Raw genomic sequence first — 21,917 nt, 5'->3', positions numbered from 1 at the left:
CAATATTAAAAACATGCCTTTGCCCATTAGGGTGGTCACTGCCATGTAAAATAAAATATGTAGAAAAGGAATGTGTTAATAGCCTGCATACATTGCATGGTACACAGAGTATTGGCCTTGGAGTCAAAAATTTGGTCCAAATTATGTCTTGTGAAACTCACTCGCTATGTAACCATAGGCAAGTCACTTAATCTCTGAGTCTCAGTTTCTTCATGTGTAAAATAAGAATAATAACTACGTAGTACCTACATAATAAGCTTCTTATGAAGCTCAAATAAGATCCTATTAAGCTTCTGCAAACTAGGTGGCACAATGGTTAGAATGCCAGGCTTGCAATCAGGAGGCCCATACTGAGTTCAGTACTAGCTGTGTGACCCTGAGCAAGTCACTTCATCCTGTCTGCCTCAGTTTCCTCATCTCTAAAATGAACTGGAGAAGAAAACGGCAAACGCTCCAGTATCTTTGCCAAGAAAACCCAAAATGGGAGCACAAAGAGTCAGATGTAACTCACCACCACCAACAAAAAGCCCTCTGAATTTTAACAATGTCAGGAGATATTATTTTATTATCGTTGCTGCTGTTCTCAGTCTTTATCTGAGGGCTTCCAACAAAGGCAGTCCTATGACAAGTTACTGTCTTACTTCATTCTTTTGTGTCTAATGTTCAAAAAAGTGACTAAATGATTATATTTTGCAATTGAATTGTATTAGGATATAAGCTTATCTTCTTCACAATCACTGAAAATATCTTCAGGATATTTCTACTTGCAGACAGAATGGCAGCAGAGTTTTATACTTCATTATGCTCCCAAGTGGTTTTAATTTTTTTCAACAGGTCTTTATATTTTGAGAGCTTTCACTTTATAGTTGAGAAATTAAGAATATCTGGTATGGGAATATTTATGAAAAATACTGCTTTTCTTAATAAATGTTCCTGAAGCTGGTGGGTAATGTGAGAGGGTTGAAGGGATGGGGGTTTGAGATGGGGAATATATTTATTCTAAAGGAGAATGGGTCAAGTTCACTGTCAGTTTGCACAACACAGCCAAACGATTTTCATGTTGCTGCTGTGTGTTCCTGTAAACAGATGATATTAGACAGAACTTGTGTATGGCTAATGGTGATACCATTGTATTAAAAAGCTACCATTTGATCTTTGAAAAAAAAAGATTTGTTAAAAACACTAGCTTTTTTTGAACTTACGTTCATAAGTTCATAACTCAACTGACTGTGACAGTCACCCAAGTGACTGTGGGTAACAATTTTGTCTGTGATTATGCTCCAGTTCCAAAATTTGCTCCTTCTGAAGGGTATTTGGAGGTTTACATTTCGCAGAATCACAGAATTTGGGAGAGGGAAGGGGCTTCAGTGGCCATATAATCCAAACTATACCTCACACAAGGAATCCTCCCCTGTAGCATTCATTTGAAGTGGCCATCTAGTCTCTGCTTGAAGACCTACAAGAAGGGAGACCCACCACGTCTCACAGCAGAAAGCCACTTAACTTCTGGACAACTCTGACTGTCTCCACATGAAGCCTAACTTTGCCTCTTTGCAATTTACACTCATTTCTTCTGGTTTTGTCCTCTGGGGCTAAAGAGAGTAAGTCTGATCTTTCCTTATGACAGTCTTTCAAATACTGGTACATAGCTTCATGGTCCCCAACGTCTTCTCTTCAGGCTAAAAAAAATTCCAGTCCTTTCAACCAATCCTCATACAACATAGATTCAATGTCCTTCATCATCCTGATTGCCTTCTTCTAGATGCTCCCCAGTTTAAGAAAATCCTTCTTAAACTGTAATGCCCAGAACTGACTACAATACTCCAGACAAATCAGACAAGGGCAGAGTTTAGAGAGCCTATCACTCCTTATCCCTAAAAGGTATACCTCCCTAAATGCAGCTTGAGATTCAATTAGCTCTTTTGGCTGCCACATCATACTGGTGACTCAAATTGAATTTACCATGCACTGAAACCCCTATTTTCTGATAAACTGCTGTCTAACCATTTCTAACCCATCTCATACTTGTTAATTTGATTTTTGTGTGTGTGCCCATGTATAAGACTTGCTATTTATCCTTCTTGAATTTCATCTTATTAGATTCACTCTCGTGCTTGTATATAAAATTTTTTTTAGAGCATGACTTATCTAGAGTGACAGCTAGAACTCTCATCTTGACGTCAAATGTAATTCTGATAAGCCAGAGTTTTAAGCAACTCTACTTTAATTACCCTATATTTACATTTCATAGTATAGCTCAGGAGAAAAAAATATTTAAGTTCTTAATGTGCCAGTTATGTAAGTACTACTTTGTGTAATTTTTAAAAAACAAAACAGATACAGGAAAATTTCATAATTAAAAAGTAAAGATTTAGCAAAAAACAAAAAGAGAGAGAGAAAAAGTAATGGTATAGAAAACTCAGTGATATCCTGAAAAAAAAAAAACAACTCAATTTTGTTTTAAAAACATATCTAGTAAATGGTCATGGAACTGTAAGTTTACTAGTGATAAAACAAGATTTTCCAGAAATAAACTCCATAAATATTATGGAAAAATAAGATAATATATAAGTTTATGTAATCTTTTTCACATGTCCTAAGAATCGATACATATGCAATATTTCTTTCAAATTTTATGATTTTTGGATAAATTTTAAGAATTGGATAGATAACCACAAGAGGGAGTCAGTCTCATTCTAGTTCATCACAAAAGAAATTAGTAGCTGTAAAAATGCATTTGCTTTTAAAATAGCATAACTCTATATTCATAGTAAAAGGGCATAAAAATTCTTGCTTTCAGGATTACAGAGAATCTTTTAAAAAATGTTTCAAAACAATCACTTCCTATTTTAGTCTAGAAATCAATAAAACTCAAGTCAAGAAACATATATTAAACTCCTACTATGAACAAGGCATTGTAATTTCACTATAATTAAAATACTCTGAAAGCAATACTTAGGGTTAATTGGGAACAATAACATAAGCAGGGATCTTCAGAGAGAAAAAATATAAAGTACTATTTTAGACTTATTCAAGCATATCACTTCCCACAGGATTAATTCTTTATATCACACTGAGATGATGAAATCTCCAACAATGAATAAAATTGAGGAATCTAAGTTACTAAATGATGTCCCTCAATTAAAGTGCTATGTACTATCATCAAACAGGCCACCTGGGAGGAAATCCAGAGAAACAGAATGATTTACAAGAAACAAAGAATGAAAATTTGTTGTTAACATATACATATAGATATATAGATATATAAATAGAGAGAGACAGAGACAGAGAGAGAGAGAGAGAGAGAGAGAGCATTTTCAGGCATCCTGTTGCTTAGTGAATCACAGAGTTGGAAAAAAATCAAAAGGCAAAGTCCAGACAGTCTGCCATAGTAGGACAATGTTTAAACTATCCAAATAACAGAATGTGTATCTTATTCTTAAAGAGGTCCAAAGAAAAATATTCTAATGTGATTTTGTTCAGCTATCCTGAAGTTATTGTGACCTGTGCAACAAGGGCAAGTAACTTAGTCTTCCTGGGTCTCAGTTTACTAATCTGTAAATTGAGGGAGTTTGACTGGATGACCTCTAGCTCTAGTTATGATTCTATAGTGACTTAACAGAAAGAAAGATTAAAATGTGTGAGGAGTGAAAACCAGTAATGGAAGATGTGAAGAAAACTGCAAGAAAATAACAATAGTTCTCATATACAGAATGCTTTTAGGGATCCAAAGCAGTTTCCTTATAACAACCCTGTGAACTAGTTGGCATAAAGATACTGCAGTACTTCAATGAATCTATGATGTCACTACCTAAGTATTCTTTGAATGATACAGATTGCAACTGATCTGCACATGTCTATCACATGCCTCTCCTCTCTTTTTCACGTCGTCCCGTAAATCTGCCCACAGGAGGCCCTCTCCCTCCCAGCAACATGCTGAGGACTTTTTTTTTCTTGAGTTCTTCTGATACCCTGATGCAGGCTGTCAATTAATTTTTCACTCTTGCTATAAAAGCTGCTCATCTTTTTTAATTGTACATTTCTGTGTGGGGCAGCTAGGCAGTGCAGTGGATAGAGCACCAGTGCAAGAGTCAGGAGGACCTGAGTTCAAATCTCAACTCAGACACACTCAGATATTCACTAGCTGTGTGACCTTGGACAAGTCACTTAACCCCAACTGCCTCATCCTGGGTCATCTCTAGTCATCCTGACGAATATCTAGTCACTGGATTCAGATGGCTCTGGAGGAGAAGTGAGGCTGGTGACCTGCACAGCCCTCCCTCACTCAAAACAAAGTCAAGTGCAAGTCATGTCATTATTTCTCTGATGGCATGGTGTTTGTTCTTCAGCAACGAAGGACGAACACACACATTTCTGTAATGAAATCCTTTACATTATTTCTTCTTCATAACCCTTGCTTATAATGTGTTGTACAACTTGCTCCTGCCAACTAAGTACCTCTCCACTACCCTCTGGATGATGCTCAATTTTAATGACTCACAGCCACAAAAAAAATCAGAAGAATATGGATGTTAAAAAGACAGGCCTTTATTTCAGGGAGAAGATGGGAATCATTAAAAGAATTTAGCAGTTTCCCAAAAGTAATCTAGTATACTTTTCTCCTCCTGTTTAACTCTGGGCCTGACTCATTATGTATATGTCTTTGAAAGAGACAGACAGATACATAAATAGATAGATGGATCTCTCTCTCTCTAGAGTAACAGATATCTATGTATATACATATAGGTACTTCTATAGAGGTAAATCTTGCTGAACACTTTTAGATGATTATGGATTTCATTTAGGAAGAGGATCTGCAATATAAATGGATTTGATATAATCAATATAATGTCAGCTAAAACCAAGAGTATCTAGAGGACTGCATTCTCTTTTGTGACAACAATGAATACCTTTAGTGAGCATATATCAATACATCAATAAGCACTGATTAAACATGTACCAGGTGGTAGTACCATACTAAGCACTGGAGATATAAAAGCAAAAAATGAAACAGTCCCTGCTCTCAAGAAGCTTATATTCTTTCAGGAAAGACTATAAAAACAAATTAAGTCCAATATAAATACAAGGCAGTTAGAGAGGCCAGGTACTGGCAGTTTAAAGATCAAGAAAGGCTTATTGTAGAAGGTGGTACTCGAGCAGAACACTGAAGGAAGTGAGGAATTTTATGGACTAGAGATGATGAGAGACTGCATCTCAGGTATGGGGAAGGGCCAGTGCAAAGTAACAAAAATGGGATAAGTGCAATGTGTGAGAAAACAGAAATAAGGCCACTGTGGCTGAATTGTAGACTATGAAAAGGGGAGAAATGAATAATGAGGAATCCAAAGGAAGTGGGAACAGAATTCAGGAAGGAGGACTAATTAGGAGGCCACTGAAAGTCCAGACAAGAAGTGATGAGGGCTTGAACTCAGGTGGCAGTTATATGAGTACAGGTAAGCAAGACAGATGTGACGTTATGGAGATAAACCTTAAAATTTGGCAAATAATGGAGAGAAGGACAATGAGGAGCTAGGGATAAAACTGAGGTCACACACCTGGGAGTCTGGAAGAATGATGGCGTCCTCAACAGAAACATAAGATGTTTATATAGAAACATCTTTCTGTTTGATATTAATGATCGGAGGGTGTGCAAACAAGGTAAACTCTGTTGCTATATCTTAAGAAACCTTGAATAGGGGAGAATAACATGACCTCGAAGGTCCTTTTGAGGTCTAAAAATATTTCATGTTTCAAGAAACTAATTTTAGCATCTACTTTTTTTTCTAAGTAGCTTATTGTCACTACTATAATATTCCACTATTAAAACTTATTTACAAATGAGGGTTAGGGAGAAGAGAGAGGGGAAGCATTTTGTGGGAAGTGGGACAAGTGTGGGGGAATAAAAGGAAAACTACAGAAAGAATGAAAATAAACTTACTTAAAAATCAGTGTATATACTGTAAGCTTTTCTCATAACCTTGCCAAAGGCATAACCACATTTTCCAACTTCCTACTATGTAAGTGATTATAATAAAATTATCTGAAAAATATTTAGCATCTTCTCATAAACAATTATATAAATTTAACATGTTGATTTAACAAGTTTAAGTTTCTTGACCATTGAATAAATTTTTGGCCATTCTTACAAAATTACTTGAGAGAAGTATGCAAGTCATTTTTTTTTCCTAGTAAACAAAATTATTGAAATAATTTAACTTACTTGTTAGCTCTTTTAGATGCAGAGAAATTAGGACACATACTACGTTTGTGATCTACTTCACCACATATAAAGCAACCATCTTTAGCATCTGCACATGAATGATTTGGAAGGGCACAGTAATTGCAAATGCTGCAGTGAATCCAAGCTGCAAAATAAACATTAGATTTTAGAATATAATTGTAACTTAATACACTGTTGAATTTTAACAGGCATTAAGATATCTTATTTTAAGCAACATGATGACCAGGTCATATATTCACTTAACTTAAAGTATTAGCGCTGAAGTTATAGATTAGAATCCCATGTGGATAAACTGGCTTTATCATGTTATGTGACCATATAATATATGTATCTCTAACCAAGTCAACAATATTCCATCCAAAGTACCATTAGTCACAAAGGAAATTAAAAGGCTGTTAACTAATACAAATCCTTCGCTACCACTGAAAATGAAAACAAATGTACTACTGAAAATAATCAGTTATGTTGACTTTGTAAAATGTAGGAGATGAAACACACACGTACATGTGTCTACACGTGTGTGTATATACATACACGTGCGTGTATGAAGACAATAGCCTGTGTGTATACCTGTACATGTGCACACATGCATGTACATGTATGAATATACAGGTGCATTATACACAGGTGTAAGTGTACATATGTGGGGTGTATACATGTAGACGCACACATAGACTGTGTGTATTGATATATACATATACATGTATATAGACATGTTATAGACACATGCATGTATATGTATATATACCACACATACTTATGTCTGTTAAAAGGGAAGGCTACTATTTGATGGGAAGAGGTTAGGGAGTAGTTATAGACATGCAAAATGTAGTGTCATGAAAGCATTTTTTAATGCACAGAAGAATAAAGGAAGTGAGGGGACATATATAGAACAATTTTTTACTACCTTGTTAAATTACATATAGAGGTAGATTATAATTTTGACATATATCAGATTATTATTATTATAACATACATGTTTATATGATTATATATGATATATATAATTATGATCCCTCTCCCACTATTAAAAAATCTGTACAGAATAGAAGTTCAATTTCTTATACAATACTCTCTCCAGTTCTTTGTATATTGAAATATTTGCAGTTATTAAATTCACAACAAAAAAAGAAAATAAATTTTAAAAAATTTTTTATATAAATTTTTTTAAAAAACTTAATAAAGGAAACCATATCTTTGGTTTTTACCACAATAATGGCAAATAACATAGAGGTCTTCAAACTCAAGTTGCTTATTTTTCTGTTAATAAATTATAATAAGAAGTGGCATAGTTGACATAGAGCTGGTCTTTCATTCAGGAAGACCTGGGATCAAGTCCTGCTTCTAATTCTTATACTACCTATCCAATTATGGGCAAGTAACTTAATCTTTCAGTTTGTCACGTAAAATTCCTAAGACCATAGGTTTCAAACAAGTTCCAATCAGCCACAGTGGAGAGTTTTCTTTCTAGAAGTTCTCCTCTCTGATGAAATCATAGGTTCCCTTCCCTTCAACAAAACCACCATATAGCAAAATCAATGTATTGTCAAAATGAAGCAACACACTGAAGTTTTTTAAACGCATCAAGACCATTAAGTTCTTATATACAACTAAATTGATATAAGGCTATTTTCTTTTAAATTTAAGAATTTCATCATGGATCAATATTACTAAAAAACACAACTTTGCTATCTAACCTCCTAATAATGAACCCACTGGTACTTAGTTGAGGTCCAATGACAGTTTTTCAGAAAGCAAAGTAACCGCCCTGGAAGACTGAAATGTGGCAACAAAGTAGGTTTTTTGTGGCTCTCAATTTCTAACTCCAACAAATAGAAAGGCTTCATTAAACTTTGCCTCCAGTATACCAAAATAGCCTTTCATATTTAGTATCAAATTCTTTATGAAGATTCTTACCCAAAACTATCAATATACATTGGAACCTAATTTGTCAAAATTTATTATGTATTTCAAAAAAGGGTTTTTCTTGGACTCAGTCTAAAATGCTCATTATACTCAGTCTCTACCACAGAAATAAAGCATTAGAAAATTTCATACGCAAGAGACAACCAAAAGAAGCTGATTTATTTAATTTTAATTTTTTCAAGTGAATATTTTTATTACTACTAAGTAAACAGCAAATTAAACATAATTATAATGTCTCAAAGAAAAAGTGTTCTCCAATACTTACAGGGCTTGACACATTTTTTGCAAAGAAGGCAATGCTTCCACCTCCTGCCATCCTACCAAAAATATTTTTTTCAAAAGGATATTAGTTGATGCAAGTATGTCAAATTCTACAAATGGAAATCAAAATAAAGCTTCCAAATGAGAAGACAATATGTATATAAATTAAGATATACCACAGTCTGTTTTTCCCCAAAAGAGTTTGCAGATGTATTCAGAACCAATTAAAAGAATATACATTCTTATGAAGCATATGTTATACTGGGTACATACAATGAGCAATTTAAAGGCTGAATATTAACTATAGAGTACAAGTTTCAAAGTTCTTAAAGGTGTGCTCTACCAATATTCTAAGTTACTATTCATTTTGGGAAGGGTCACAGGTGCTTCTTGTGCCTTTACTACACCATCTAGTTTTTCTTGTTATTTTTAATATCCAATTTAAGAATCATGTTAACTTCCTAAAGAAAACAATAGTTCACTGGTATACAGACAAGGTCATTATTATCATCAGCTATCAACCATTTTGAACATAATACTACACTGAGTTCTAAAACTGGTGTCTTTGCCATTAGGTGTGCTGTAAAATTCTATGGCCTTCCTCAGATAATATATTACAAAAAATAGTGTCTCAGCTAAATAAAAATCAAATCTTATGATGTTTCATACACATTTTATATACATATAATACATTCATGTGTGTCTATGCATATACATGCATACACACACATCAAATAAGCATTTAAACTACATGGAACATCTTACCTTAGACGTACATGAATTGCAGATCTCACAGTGCTGGTTCTCTAAAGAAACATAACGCTGACACACAGTACAAAACCTAGAAAGAGGCAATTAATTTGGATAGTCAGTTACAAATATTGATTGAGTATCTATAAGGTACATGAACAGCATTATATGAAACACTATTACATGAAACCAAATGAGTAATCCACAAATTAATTTAAAAACATGAAATTGCACAAGGAATTTAAGTTTAAAAGGATAAATACATTATAAATGAGTAGGCTGTCAAGAATATTTACTGATTTTCAATGTGTAAATCTCATTGTAATGGCTCAAGGAAACTTGAGTCCTTTTAGAACCCTTACCTGTATCCTTCTTCTGCTGGAAGAATTATTTTTCTGGGAGGAATATTGGTGAAAATACGCACAGGAGATTTTTTTTTACCTGTTTTTCCATATTTAAAAAGTGCATGATTATCATAATCTACCTAGAAAGTTGAAAATGTAAGCATAAGAATTTATTTAAATAAAAGAACATACACTGTTATTAAAATCAACAAATAAATGTAAAAACTTCAATAAAAAGTTATAAATTAAAGCAAATTAAGAAAAGCCATTTTATTAAATAAATATGAAAAAAGCAACAGTTAATTTTTAATCTGGTGACAAGGAGGCCTACAATGCAATAAATTGTCACTAGAAAGCCATGATCAAAAAAAAAGAGCCTAGACATTATCTTCCACGAAATTATCAAAGAAAACTTTCCCTGATATTCTAGAACCAGAGAGCAAAATAAATACTGAAAGAATGCACAATCATCTCCTGAAAGAGACCCAAAAAGAGAAACTCCTAGGAATATTGTGGCCAAATTTCAGAGTTCCCAGGTCAAGGAAAAAATATTGCAGGCAGCTAGAAAGAAACAATTTGAGTATTGTGGAAATACAATCAGGATAACACAAGATTTAGCAGCTTCTACATTAAGGGATCAAAGGGCTTGGAATAGGATATTCCAGAAATCAAAGGAACTAGGATTAAAACCAATAATCACCTACCCAGCATGGTCATTCAATGAAATAGAGGACTTTCAAGCATTCTTGATGAAAAGATCAGAGCTGAATTGAAAATTTGACTTTCAAAGACAAGAACCAAGAGAAGAATGGAAAGGTAAACAGGAAAGAGAAATCACAAGCAACTTACTAAAGTTGAACTGTTTACATTCCCACATGTAAAGATAATATTTGTAACTCTCGAGACTTTTCTCAGTATTTGGGTAGTTGGAGGGGTTATATAAATATAGACAAAGGGCACAGGGTAAGTTGAATAGGAAGGGATGATATCTAAAAAAATAAAATTAAGGGGTGAGAGGAATATATTGGGAGAGGAAAGGGAAAAATGGAATAGGGCAAGTTATCTCTCACATAAATGAGGCAAGAAAAAACTTTTTCAATAGAAGGGAAAATGGGGGGAGATGAGAAGGAAAAAGGGAAGCTTACTCTCATCACATTTGGCTTAAGGAGGGAATAACATGCACACTCAATTTAGTATAAAAATCTATTTTACACTACAGGAAAGTAGGGGAGAAGGGGATAAGTGGGGTATGGGAGGGATGACAGAAGGGAGGGTAAATGGGAGGAGGGAGTAATGAGAAGTAAACACTTTTGGGGAGGGACAAGGTCAAAAAAGAGAATAGAATAAATAGGTGGGTAGGATGGAGGGAAATATAGTTAGTCTTTCTCAATATGACTATTTTGGAAGTCTTTTGCAAAACTACACATATATAGCCTATATTGAATTGCTTGTCTTCTCAGTGGGGATGGGTGGGGAGGGAGGAAGGGAGAGAACTTGGAACTCAAAGTTTTAGGAACGAATGTTGAGAACTGTTTTTGCATGCAACTGGGAAATAAGAAATACAGGTAATGGGGTATAGAAATCTATCTTGCCTTACAAGAAAAGAGAGAAGATGGGGATAAGGGAAAGGAGGGGTGTGATAGAAGGGAGGGTAGATGGAGGGAAGGGGTAATCAGAATGCACAGTGTCTTGGGGTGGGGGGGAGGGGAGAGATGGGGAGAAAATCTGGAATTCAAAATCTTGTGGAAATGAATGTTGAAAACTAAAATTAAATAAATAAAAATTTTTTAAAAATGAATTAAAAACTGAGTGTTAATCCCAGAAAATCTCATCTTTTCATTTGAACTGAAGAAAAAAAAAACCCAAACCAAAAAACCCTGATCCAGAGAAAGTTAACAGGTAAATTTTATCAAACAATTAAAGAGAAATTAATATCTGATGCTACACAAATTAATCTCATATATCAAGAAAGAAAACATTCTACAAAATATCATGTATGAGACAAATATGATCCTAACACCTAAACCAGGAAGGAACTGAGCAAAGAAAGGGAACTACAGATCAATAACCTTAATGAATATAAAAATGATCAAATAAAATCCTGGCAAAAAGACTACAGCAAGGGTTCTCAATCTTTTGTGTGTGTCATGAACCCCAATAGCAGTCTGGTAAAGGATCTCTTTTCAGAAGAATATTTTTTAAATACTAAAAGGAAATAAAAATTCAATTTTTTTCTTAACCCAATTCATGGACCTCAAGACTACAGTAAGATGTGTGAGCGTAAATGTGAGTGTGTGTGTGTTCAGTATGAACAAAATCTGGACTTTTTGTCCCTTCAACTGATAGTATCTGAAAGTATCTTCCAAGTACATCATATAAATCTTGTATGTATAGAGTTAATTGTATGATGACTCCCCTTTCAGAATGTGAGCTCCTTGAGGGCAGACACAATGTTTTTGGTCTGGGTTTTTTCCCCCTTTATTTAGTATCCCCAAGGCTTTAGCCCAATGCCTGGCACTTATGTTTAATTAATGCTGTTGATTAATTATACCAGGGATTCACGGATGGTTCTGACTTTTTTTTTTAAAGCCAGTCTATGATTTTGTAGATGTAGGCAGTTACTGGTAAGGAACCTCTACTACCAATGCAGATCAGCACTATCTCTATAGCCTGGTATTACAAGTGACTTGTACAGGGTCACACAGTTAAACAGTATGCATCAGAGGCAGGACTTGAATCCAAATCATCCTAATTTTGAAGTCAGTTTTCTCTTATCTATATCACACTACCTCTTGGGTCAACATTAAGAAAACAACTACTAAAAGTAATCATATTAAAAACAAAATATCCAAAACCACATGATTATGTCAATAAATGCAAAAAAAAAAAAAAGGCCTTTAACATAAGTACAACACTCATTAATGGTAAAACTTTAAAAAGCTTTAAGTGCAGAGGAGCTATTTCAAATGAAAGCTAGTATTATTTGCAAAAGGAAAGTACTAGATTCTGAGAGAAATAATTATTTCTCTCTTATATAAATAATCAATTATTGAATTAGGACTAAGGTTTTTCCCCTTTTCTCCCTGATTCAGAAGTCAGCTCCTGTAAGTTACTCAGGCAGTCTGTGAAGTGCTGGGCTGATAATGAGAGGGAAAACTCAGATCTGTTCAAAAGGTAAAGAAATTTTGGTTTAGGTGAACTGATGGATTCTAAACCATTGCATTTTACTCAGACAGGTCCAGGAAAAAGGAGATTCTCCCTTTTGTCTAGACTACCTTAGATGGGCTAATATATAGATAAGTCTCTCTGACTAAGACTTTAGTGATCAGAGATGTCCAACAGCTCCTCATTTAGAATAGGCCCACCTCTCATTATAATATTCATTCTTCTCATTAGTTGTTAACCAATCACAGTTGATTACCACTCTCAGGAAGACTCACTCTTCCAAGAGCATTTAAGCACTGAGGGGGTTCCATGTGGGGTCTTTGGCATTCAAGAGTGTCTCTGACCCCTTTCATATGGGAGAATGATTAATAAAATGATCAATTACCCAGAAACTATGTCTCTTGAACTTTTCATGTCACAATTCTTTCTCAATAAATAAAAAGGAAAAATAGGGGTATCTTTTCTATCCCTACTATTATTTGATCTGATTCTAGAAATATTAGTGATATCACTAAAATAAGATAAATAAAACAAAAGCATACACTTTGACAAAAAGGAGATAATATTCTCCCTATCTGCAGACATGTTGGTTTATTTAGAAAACCCAGAAGCAACAGCAAAGAAATTAAGAAAGACCATAAATAACTTCAAAAAAGTAGTAAAATACAAAAGTCAATCCACAAAATCTGTATAATACCAACAAAATACTTGAAAGGGAAATTTCACTCAAAATAATTATAAAAATATATAAAATACCTGGGAGTCAATCAACCAATCCATACTCAAGAATCAGGTTGAAACAATTACAAAATACTCTTTAAAGAAATAAATCAAATAATTGAAGAACTACTACTACTCATGTTTAGGAGATGTACATAGACAGGTAGGTAGAACAGTGGATAGAATGCTAGACCTAAAGTAAATAAGAACTGGGTTCAAATCGAGCCTTAGGTGTTTACTAACTGTGAAGGAATAAGTCACTGAATCTGTTTGCCTCAGTTTCCTCATCTCTAATGAGGATAACTGCATCTTTTTAAAGCATTTTATAAACCTTAAAGCACTAAATAAATGCTAGCTATGATGATGAGGATGGCGGTGGTGGTGGTGGTGATGGCAGTGATGATGATATCACCTAAATTCAGTTACAGATTGAATGCTACAGTAAACTACCAAATGGGTACTTCATATAGCCAGGATGAAGTAATAGCAAAATCATTTCAGAAGAATAAAAGATCTAGAATCTCAAGAGAAATAATGAGTGGGAGATTAGGAATAAAGGGATAATAGCACTTTCAAAGATTGAATTATACTATAAAGCAGTAAAGATCAAAACTGGTGATGTCTAAAAAATTAAAAAGTAGATCAATAGAAGAGATTAGAAAAGCAAGAATCAGAAACAAATGCACTCAACAACTCAATGTTCAACAAACTCAAGAATATAAACTATTTGGGGGAATAACTTTCTACTTAACAAAAACTACCGTGAAAACTGAAAAGTGACTTCAAAGAAATAAGGTTCAGACCAGCAAGTTAAACCATATGTGACAAAACAAAAAGGGATATATGGTATGAATGTATAAGGCCTCACCAAAAGCAAAAAGGACAAGATCAGCTACTTTTTACTACTATGACTAAGGGGAGAATTTCTTAACTCAACAAAGGATCAAGGAAAACACAAACAATAAAAATAAACAACTTCACTTACATATAAATGAAAAGCTTTTGCAAAAATAAAATCAACACAGTTACATAAGAAACTATCAACTGGGTGAAACACCTCTGTGCCAAATATCTCCGATCTGATATCAAAGATATATAAGGATGTAACATAAAAATATAAAACCAAGAACCATGAAGCAGACAAAGGGAGCTACTTAACAATCCAGGAAGAAATAATAGTAAGGCACAGCTCATTCAAAGTGACTTCTCTTTTAACTCTGATCCAGTGCTAGTTAGTTAGAAAGAGGATCAGAGATGCTAAGACCAAAGGTGGGGGAAAAGAGGAAAGAACCACATTTCACCTCTGTTTTTCATTCCACCTCAAACACTGCCAGAAGGACTGTGGCAGGATCAATGTCTGGAAATGGGAAGGAGAGAAGAGAAAACTCTATCCAATACTGGCTATATTCTGCCTCTCTATGCCACACCTCTCAACTACTATTCCCTGCCCTACCATTAACTACAGTCTTTACCTTTCCTTACTTCTAACACACATCCCAATACATACCCCCAAATTTGACTCCTACCACACTGCTCCTATCCAAGCCCCAGTCAAAAGGCACAGAAACTCCTGCCAAAGGGCTAGAACTAGTTAGCCCATGTTCTTGAATGAGATGTCTTGCTGGTATCCCATGTTTCAATTGGAAATACAATTTCCCACAGAAACACTGGTTCTAAACAGAAGTTAGGTTCTATAATATTATTAACAACAAACTTCAGGTACATTCTGTTTTTGCTTTCAGGTCTTGGAATGTGTATATGTATATGAAGGTATGAATTTATATGAATATATACACATTTACATATGTATATATGCATACACACATCTACACAGTATGTATTTATACAAATGTACATACACACACATAAGTACATATGCATACACGTATGTATAAACATACTCATCCTCACACAGACATACAACACTGATCCTGAGGGTAAAAAAAAAGTACTTTTAAGTTAAGAACTGATTTACAAATGAAATTTTGGAAAACAACCCATTCGTAATTTGGGGTCTTACTACATGTATGTACTTCAGTAACATATCAGTGTTTTTACGACACAAGACTCCAAGCTTGTTCCTTCCACATTTTCCATGGCTGAATGAAAAGTGCTAAAACTGTAACGTCCACAGTACTGGTTAAAATCACTTGAAGCAGTGTGGAGTCACCGGTGTGTGACTGTAGAAAATGTCATTTATCTTCCCTAAACCTCAGTTTCCCCATCCCTGAAATGAAAGGGATTAAATCATCCCTATGATGTCTACTAGCACTAAACCCTATGATCCTACAAAATGCTTCATCTCTTTATCAAAATATTATCGGGGAAGTGGTGATTCTACCAAGGCTAGCTTAAGATGTAAAAGCATCACAACTGTTCGCTATCTGATTACAAAAGGAGAACAGATCTCTCTCTCCCCCCCTTCTCGTTTTTGGAGCAAGCATCAAAAGATTAACATATTTTAAATAAGGCCAACTAATTTTACCTCTCATAGACTAAAATAAAAACATAACTATCTCTCAAATTTTACTTAAAGAATTTTACTTCAAAATATATACACTAATAACCAAAATGTTCAAAATTCAAATAATTTTCCTTTTCAAAGTATTTAAGTCTATAGAAAGTCTACAGCTCTTGACTAACAAATCTCAACCCCCAAAATTGTTCTGAACACATGCATGTATTAAAAGGAAAAAAAGAAATGGTCTTCCTAAGAAACTTTTTGAAAGCTTATGAAGCATTAGAAAATGAAATTTTAGAATGGTAATAGTTCCTGGTATATGACAAGTTCCATGCAATATAAAAGAAAGCAGATGTCAGAAAGGGGGGAGAAAGGGGAAATTTCTTTATGGTTATCCAAGGATACAAAGAATGTATGTGTCTGAAAAGTGGTTGACTGCACAGTTTTGCATAACCTAATTGAGATTATTATTATTTTTAAGTGTTGTAGTGTTGTACTAATTAACCGTAAACATATGGGATGTAAAATGCATGCTGCTAGGGAAAATTAATGTACTTCTAACATACATTCCTATTTCATAGACTGAGCTACAAAAATGAGCCTCCTATGGAAGGGCAAGAAAGCAGATACCATTTTACAAATTGAATATCACTACTGGTGATACTGACAGGCCATTTTTCCTCCATTATCTTTGATATTTCACTCATGGTGATGATGAGAGACTTTTACAAAAAGAAAATTTCACCCAATGGAACCAATTAATGTGATGAAGTTCTATTCAAGAATGAAAACATTAAAGTCTCTCTGACTTCTAATTTTTAATTCTACCTTTATTAGATATTTTTACTGAAATATGCTCTGAATTGGATTTACTAAAATCAAAGTTTTACCCTATGCCTTTCTATAATACCTAAGACTTTTAGGGCCTTCAAAAGGTCTCAAAGTATTATGACAGAAGGTTATGGAGTATGGAATGATGGCAGCATGTTAAGACCTGGAGGATCCCAGATCCTCCACAAACATCCCAGTAAAGGTCTAAAAAATGCACTACAATAAACTATGAAAAAGAAAACCAAAGAGAATCAGTCATAAACTCTTCTGTCTAGTCCAGGGCTTCAAAAAGATGGCCAGAATCCTACAGAGGCCCTGAGCAGCCATGAGCCAAGGCAGGTGGAGGGCAAAGGTCAGAAGCGGCCTTGTGAGCAGGAGACAGGGCCAAAGCAGTGTCCAAAGAGCCCAGCCTGACCTAACAATCAGGCAGGCCTATCCTAAGCTAGCACCCAAGTAGCCCTATCCCAAACCAACATCCAGACAACCTGGGCCTGAACAACAGGAGAAAGTAACAAGACTAGACAGTTTCTGCAGAATTACAGCCTCATCTCACCCAGTAAATTCAGGATCAAATACGGCCTATCCATGCCATCCAGGTGTAGAGAAGCAACAAAGCCCCCAAAGTTCAACCAACAATTGAACTCTCTGAGTATGAGAATGAGCCAAACAAAAAAATGACTCAATGAGACTATAAGAAATATCAAAACAGAAGAAAATATAAAACATCTGACCAAGAAAAGATAACCTAAGAATCACTGAACTACCTGAAAAACCATAGCCAAAAAAAAAGACTTAGGCACTATATTTCTAAAACCATATATGAAAACTCCAGATCTCTTAAAACCATACGGCAACTCAGCTAAGAAATGGCTAAACAAATCAGGGCACGTGGATGAAAGAATATTATTGTGCACTAAGAAATGAAGAAAGAGATAGGCTCAGAGAATGCTGGAAAGACTTGTATAAACTGAGGAAGAGTAAAGGCAGTAGGATCAGGGGAACAATTTATACAATAACAACAACAGCGTAATGACAAACAGGTCTCTTATCAGTGCAATCACTAATCATTTTCCAGAGGGATGATGATGATTTATGTTGCTCATCACCTGACAACCATGATAGATTCAAGATTTAAAATGAGCCATGTATTTTTGGACAGAGACAACAGGAAGATTTGTTTTGCTTGACTACGTATTTGTTACAAGAGTCTGTTTATCTTTCTTTTTTCACATTTAAATTTGAAGAAAGGTGGTAGGGAGAGAAAATAAATGTGTGTTAATAGAAAAATAAATTTTTTTTTAAAAGGAAAGAATCAGAAGGCAATGTGAAAATACAAAATATCCACCAATCATCTTCTAATATAAACTTCAAAATGAAAACTCCCTGGAATGTCAGACAAAATTCAGAGCTTCCATGGCAAAGAAAAAAATGACTGTAAGCAGTACTTGTCTCCTCACCCCCCATTCCCCAGAAAAAAGAGTTTGAACAGCAAGGAGCTACAGTCAAGATCACACAACTGCTTCTATAACAGAGAGCTTAGGGAAAAAATATTTTAAAAAACAAACAAACAAACAAACAAAAACAACCAAGAACAACCTATCAGGCAAGACAGGATAAACCTTTAGGAGAAAAATGAACCTTTAATGGACTAGATTTCCAAGCTTCCCTAATGAAAGGTTCAGAACTAGGCAGGTACTTTGGAATGGAAATGCAGGAGCCAATAGAACACAGAAAGGTACCCATATTTGATTAACTGAAAGGGTTAATAGGGTAGATTGTTTACTTGCTAACACAGGAAAAAAAGAAGTATCATCTCAAAACTCTAATGTCTTCAAGTCACAGACAAAGACAAATAAGACAGGCAGAGGGAAGGGGGAGGTTTTGCTCTATTCCGGTTTTATGCATTTGTTTTTGTCTTAGAAGAAAGACCCTGACAGGCCGTGCTTCGGAGGAATAAAAGAAGAGGGATCTCACTACCTTCTGTAAGAGGAGGGCATCGTAGGCAGAAAATGCAAACTAGAGAAAGAGATGGAGGGAATAGATATCTCATGAGCTTTACTTTGACCTGAACTGGACAAAGAAAAAGTTAAGCTAATACCTTCCCTCTCGCTCTCCCTTTGTTTTTCTGTCACCATCCTTGTTTTTCTCTTCTCTGTCTCTCTCACACACACATAAGGTGTGCAAAAATGCATGAAATTCAAGAAGAAAATAAGTGAGAAGTGGACACAGGGAAAAAAGGTATTAAAAAGAAGTGCTAGGTGGGGAATGCAGTCACAGTCAAAAGAAACTCCAATGTTGGAGGGGCGGGGGGGGGGGGGGGGAACATAAAGGCAGATTAAAAGGAAGAAGAAAGAGTAAAAATCTATGATGGGGGTAGGGGGAAAGAAAACAGCATCTTTTTTCAATAAATAGCATCATTTAAAGATCACAAGTATCAGGCAAACTCCTCTTTCGTCACCTTCTTTTGTACAGAAATGATGGGTTACAAAAACAAAAAAGTTTAAGACCACAGGATTAGAAGGAAATACTTGATTAACTATGAATATGAATAGGCTGAAGTTACCCCCAAAATGTAAGATAACAAAAATTAAAAAGCAGAGTTCTACAACGTGCCATTTACAAGAAATAAACTTGAAACACAGAGATTAATAATATAGTTAAAAGGAGGAGCTGGAGCAGAACCTATCACACTTCAGGTAAATTTTTAAAAAGCACTAGTAATACTCATGATTTCAGACAAAAATATAGTAAAAAGTTTTAAAGTACCACTGAAAACAAATAGAAAACTGAAACACTTAAAGAAAGGTTAATCAAATTAGGAAGAAACAAATAGTAAATCCATACAAGTAAGAGGACTTCAGTATACCCGTCAGAACTAAACAATCTAACAAAAAGATAAACAAAAAAAATCCTAAAGGCCAGAATACCTGAATAGCACTTTAGAAAAATATTATTGGTGGTTTTTAAAATTAATTCATTAATTTTTTATTTCAACATTTATAATATTTTGAGTTCTAAATTTCTCCTCTCCTTCTACTCCTCCCTCTCCAAGACAGCATGCAATCTTTTATTGGCTATACATGTACAATCATATTTAACACATTTCCACATTAGTCATGTTGTGAAAAAAGAATCAGAACAAAACGGAAAAACCATGAGAAAGAAAAAAAAGAGAAAAGAGTCTGCTTCCATCTACATTTAGACTCCACAGTTTTTTCTCCGGATGTGGATAGCATGTTCCATCATGAGTCTTTTGGAATTACGTTAGATCATCGCATTGCTGAGGTTCCACTCACTTCACTCAGCATCAGTTCATACAAATCTCTCCAGGTTTTTCTGAAATCTGAAATCATCCTTTCGTATGAATAGTATTCCATTACATTCATTTACCACAACCTGCTTAGCCATTCCCAAATTAATGGGCATTCCCTCAAGTTCCAGTTTTTTGCCACCACAAAAAGAGCTGCTATAAATATCTGTGTATATGTGGGTCCTTTCCCTTTTTTTATGATTTCTCTGGGATATAGACCTAGTAAAGTTATTACCAGATCCAAAGGTATGCACAGTTTAATGGCCCTTCGGGCATAGTAGAATATTATTGTGTCAAGAGAAATTAAAGGGAAAACCTTTCAGCAAAACCTAGAAAGACTTCTATAAACTGAGACACTGTGAAGTAAGCATACAAGCAGAGTCAGTTACACAATAACAACACTGCAAAGGCAATCTGAACGTCTTGAGAACTTTGGCCAAGCAATGACAAACCATGATCCCAAGACTGATGATGAAGCATGCTACACACCTCTTAAGAGAAAGGTGGGTGATCATCTCAAGGTGCAGAATAAGACATTTTCAGACACAGCCAAAGAGAGAGGTTGTTTTTCTTGACTGTATTTTTTACAATAGTTTTGCCTGTCCTTTTCTCAATCAGGTTTGGGGATGGGGGTTGATGGAAGGAAAACAAAAGGGAACAGTGATTGGGTAAAAAAAAAATGAAAGAAAAATAACATCAAGAAAGGAAGGTCATTGAGGTATATATTTTATAAATGCACAGAGAGCAGAAAGAATGAGAGAAAAACAGGACAGCTTTAAAAGCTACAGGTTGTATGCTTTTTTTTTTTAAAGTAAGTTATGAATAACAGACCTGAAGTTTCACTAACAATACTCTTTTTTTTTCAGTTCTACTATGTAGATGGAGATGTCTACTCTTTTGGTTTGTTAAATTTAAAATTAAAAAAAAATTAAATTTAAAACTTCCCAAAGTTCACAGAAATAGATTGTTTTTTTAAAAGCCTTCTGTTTCTATCAACCATTGCCAATTTTGAGCAACATGGTTTATGATTCTATTAATTCTATCAAATTAAACTCACTATTTACATGATTGTAATTTACATACCCCTTAAATTTACAGCCTTTTTACCATAAGAAATGAAGAAGAGAGAGAAAGCTGGATTACATCTGGAAAACTGTTCGGTGCCCTTTGGTTCATATGTGAAATTTTTTAAACCAAATGCCTTATTAAAAACTTAATAATATATAGACATAATTATCCAAATTTCCTTCATAACTAATTTCAAAGTATTAACATAAATTTTTAGTGACTCTTTTTAATGTTCCCATCAAGATACCCTGTCCTTTCATTCTAAGAATCAGAATAATTTTAATAGCTGGCATTTAGCTCTAAGGTTTGAAAAGCTTTTTACAAATAGTACCTCATTTTATCTTCACAACAACCCAGGAAGGTCAGTGCTATTATACATAAGAGAAGATAAGTGACCTGCCTGTGTCACAAAGCTAATACATGTCCAAAGACAAATTTGTACTAAAATTCTCCTGACTCCAGATCTAGCACTCTATATGCTACAATATTTTATGTAGTTTTTAGTTAGTGTCTTACTTCTGGTCCTGCTTTTTCTGCTTTGCATTATTTCCTAAAGGTCTTTCTAAGTTTCTTCCATTTTTCATCCTTATAGATCTTAATGGCATTACAATATTCCATTACATTAATATGAATAATTAAATGCACAAAGCATTTATTAAGTAATTGCTATGTGCAAAGCACTGTTTTAATATACTCCAATTAAATTTTTTTCTTTTGTTGGACATTAAATTTGCTCCCAATTGGCTATTTGGGGGGGTGGTATATTCAAATATATATAATCATTACATATAATCAAATAATTAAATAATACTGCTATATTAAACAGAATACTCTTTTCCC

The 21,917-nt window shown here is 34.5% G+C and overlaps 1 protein-coding gene across 2 annotated transcripts in view; it reads right to left on the bottom strand.

Annotated features, from left to right (window-relative positions):
* ZCCHC4 (zinc finger CCHC-type containing 4) overlaps positions 1–21,917 on the bottom strand; it is a 63,437-nt gene that overhangs the window by 2,687 nt on the left and 38,833 nt on the right. For both annotated transcript variants that reach the window (XM_072620396.1, XM_072620395.1), the window contains exons 9-12: positions 9,541–9,662; positions 9,194–9,269; positions 8,433–8,484; positions 6,221–6,365 (exon numbers count right to left, since the gene is read on the bottom strand). In XM_072620396.1, the coding sequence (XP_072476497.1) occupies positions 6,221–6,365; positions 8,433–8,484; positions 9,194–9,269; positions 9,541–9,662 (395 nt within the window). The remainder of the gene's footprint in view (positions 1–6,220; positions 6,366–8,432; positions 8,485–9,193; positions 9,270–9,540; positions 9,663–21,917) is intronic.

This window comes from Notamacropus eugenii, chromosome 6 (assembly GCF_028372415.1).
Source record: "Notamacropus eugenii isolate mMacEug1 chromosome 6, mMacEug1.pri_v2, whole genome shotgun sequence".
Classification (NCBI taxonomy): Eukaryota; Metazoa; Chordata; class Mammalia; order Diprotodontia; family Macropodidae; genus Notamacropus; species Notamacropus eugenii.
The sequence above is the reverse complement of the archived record's forward strand: the minus strand, read 5'-3'. Positions and strand labels throughout refer to the sequence as shown.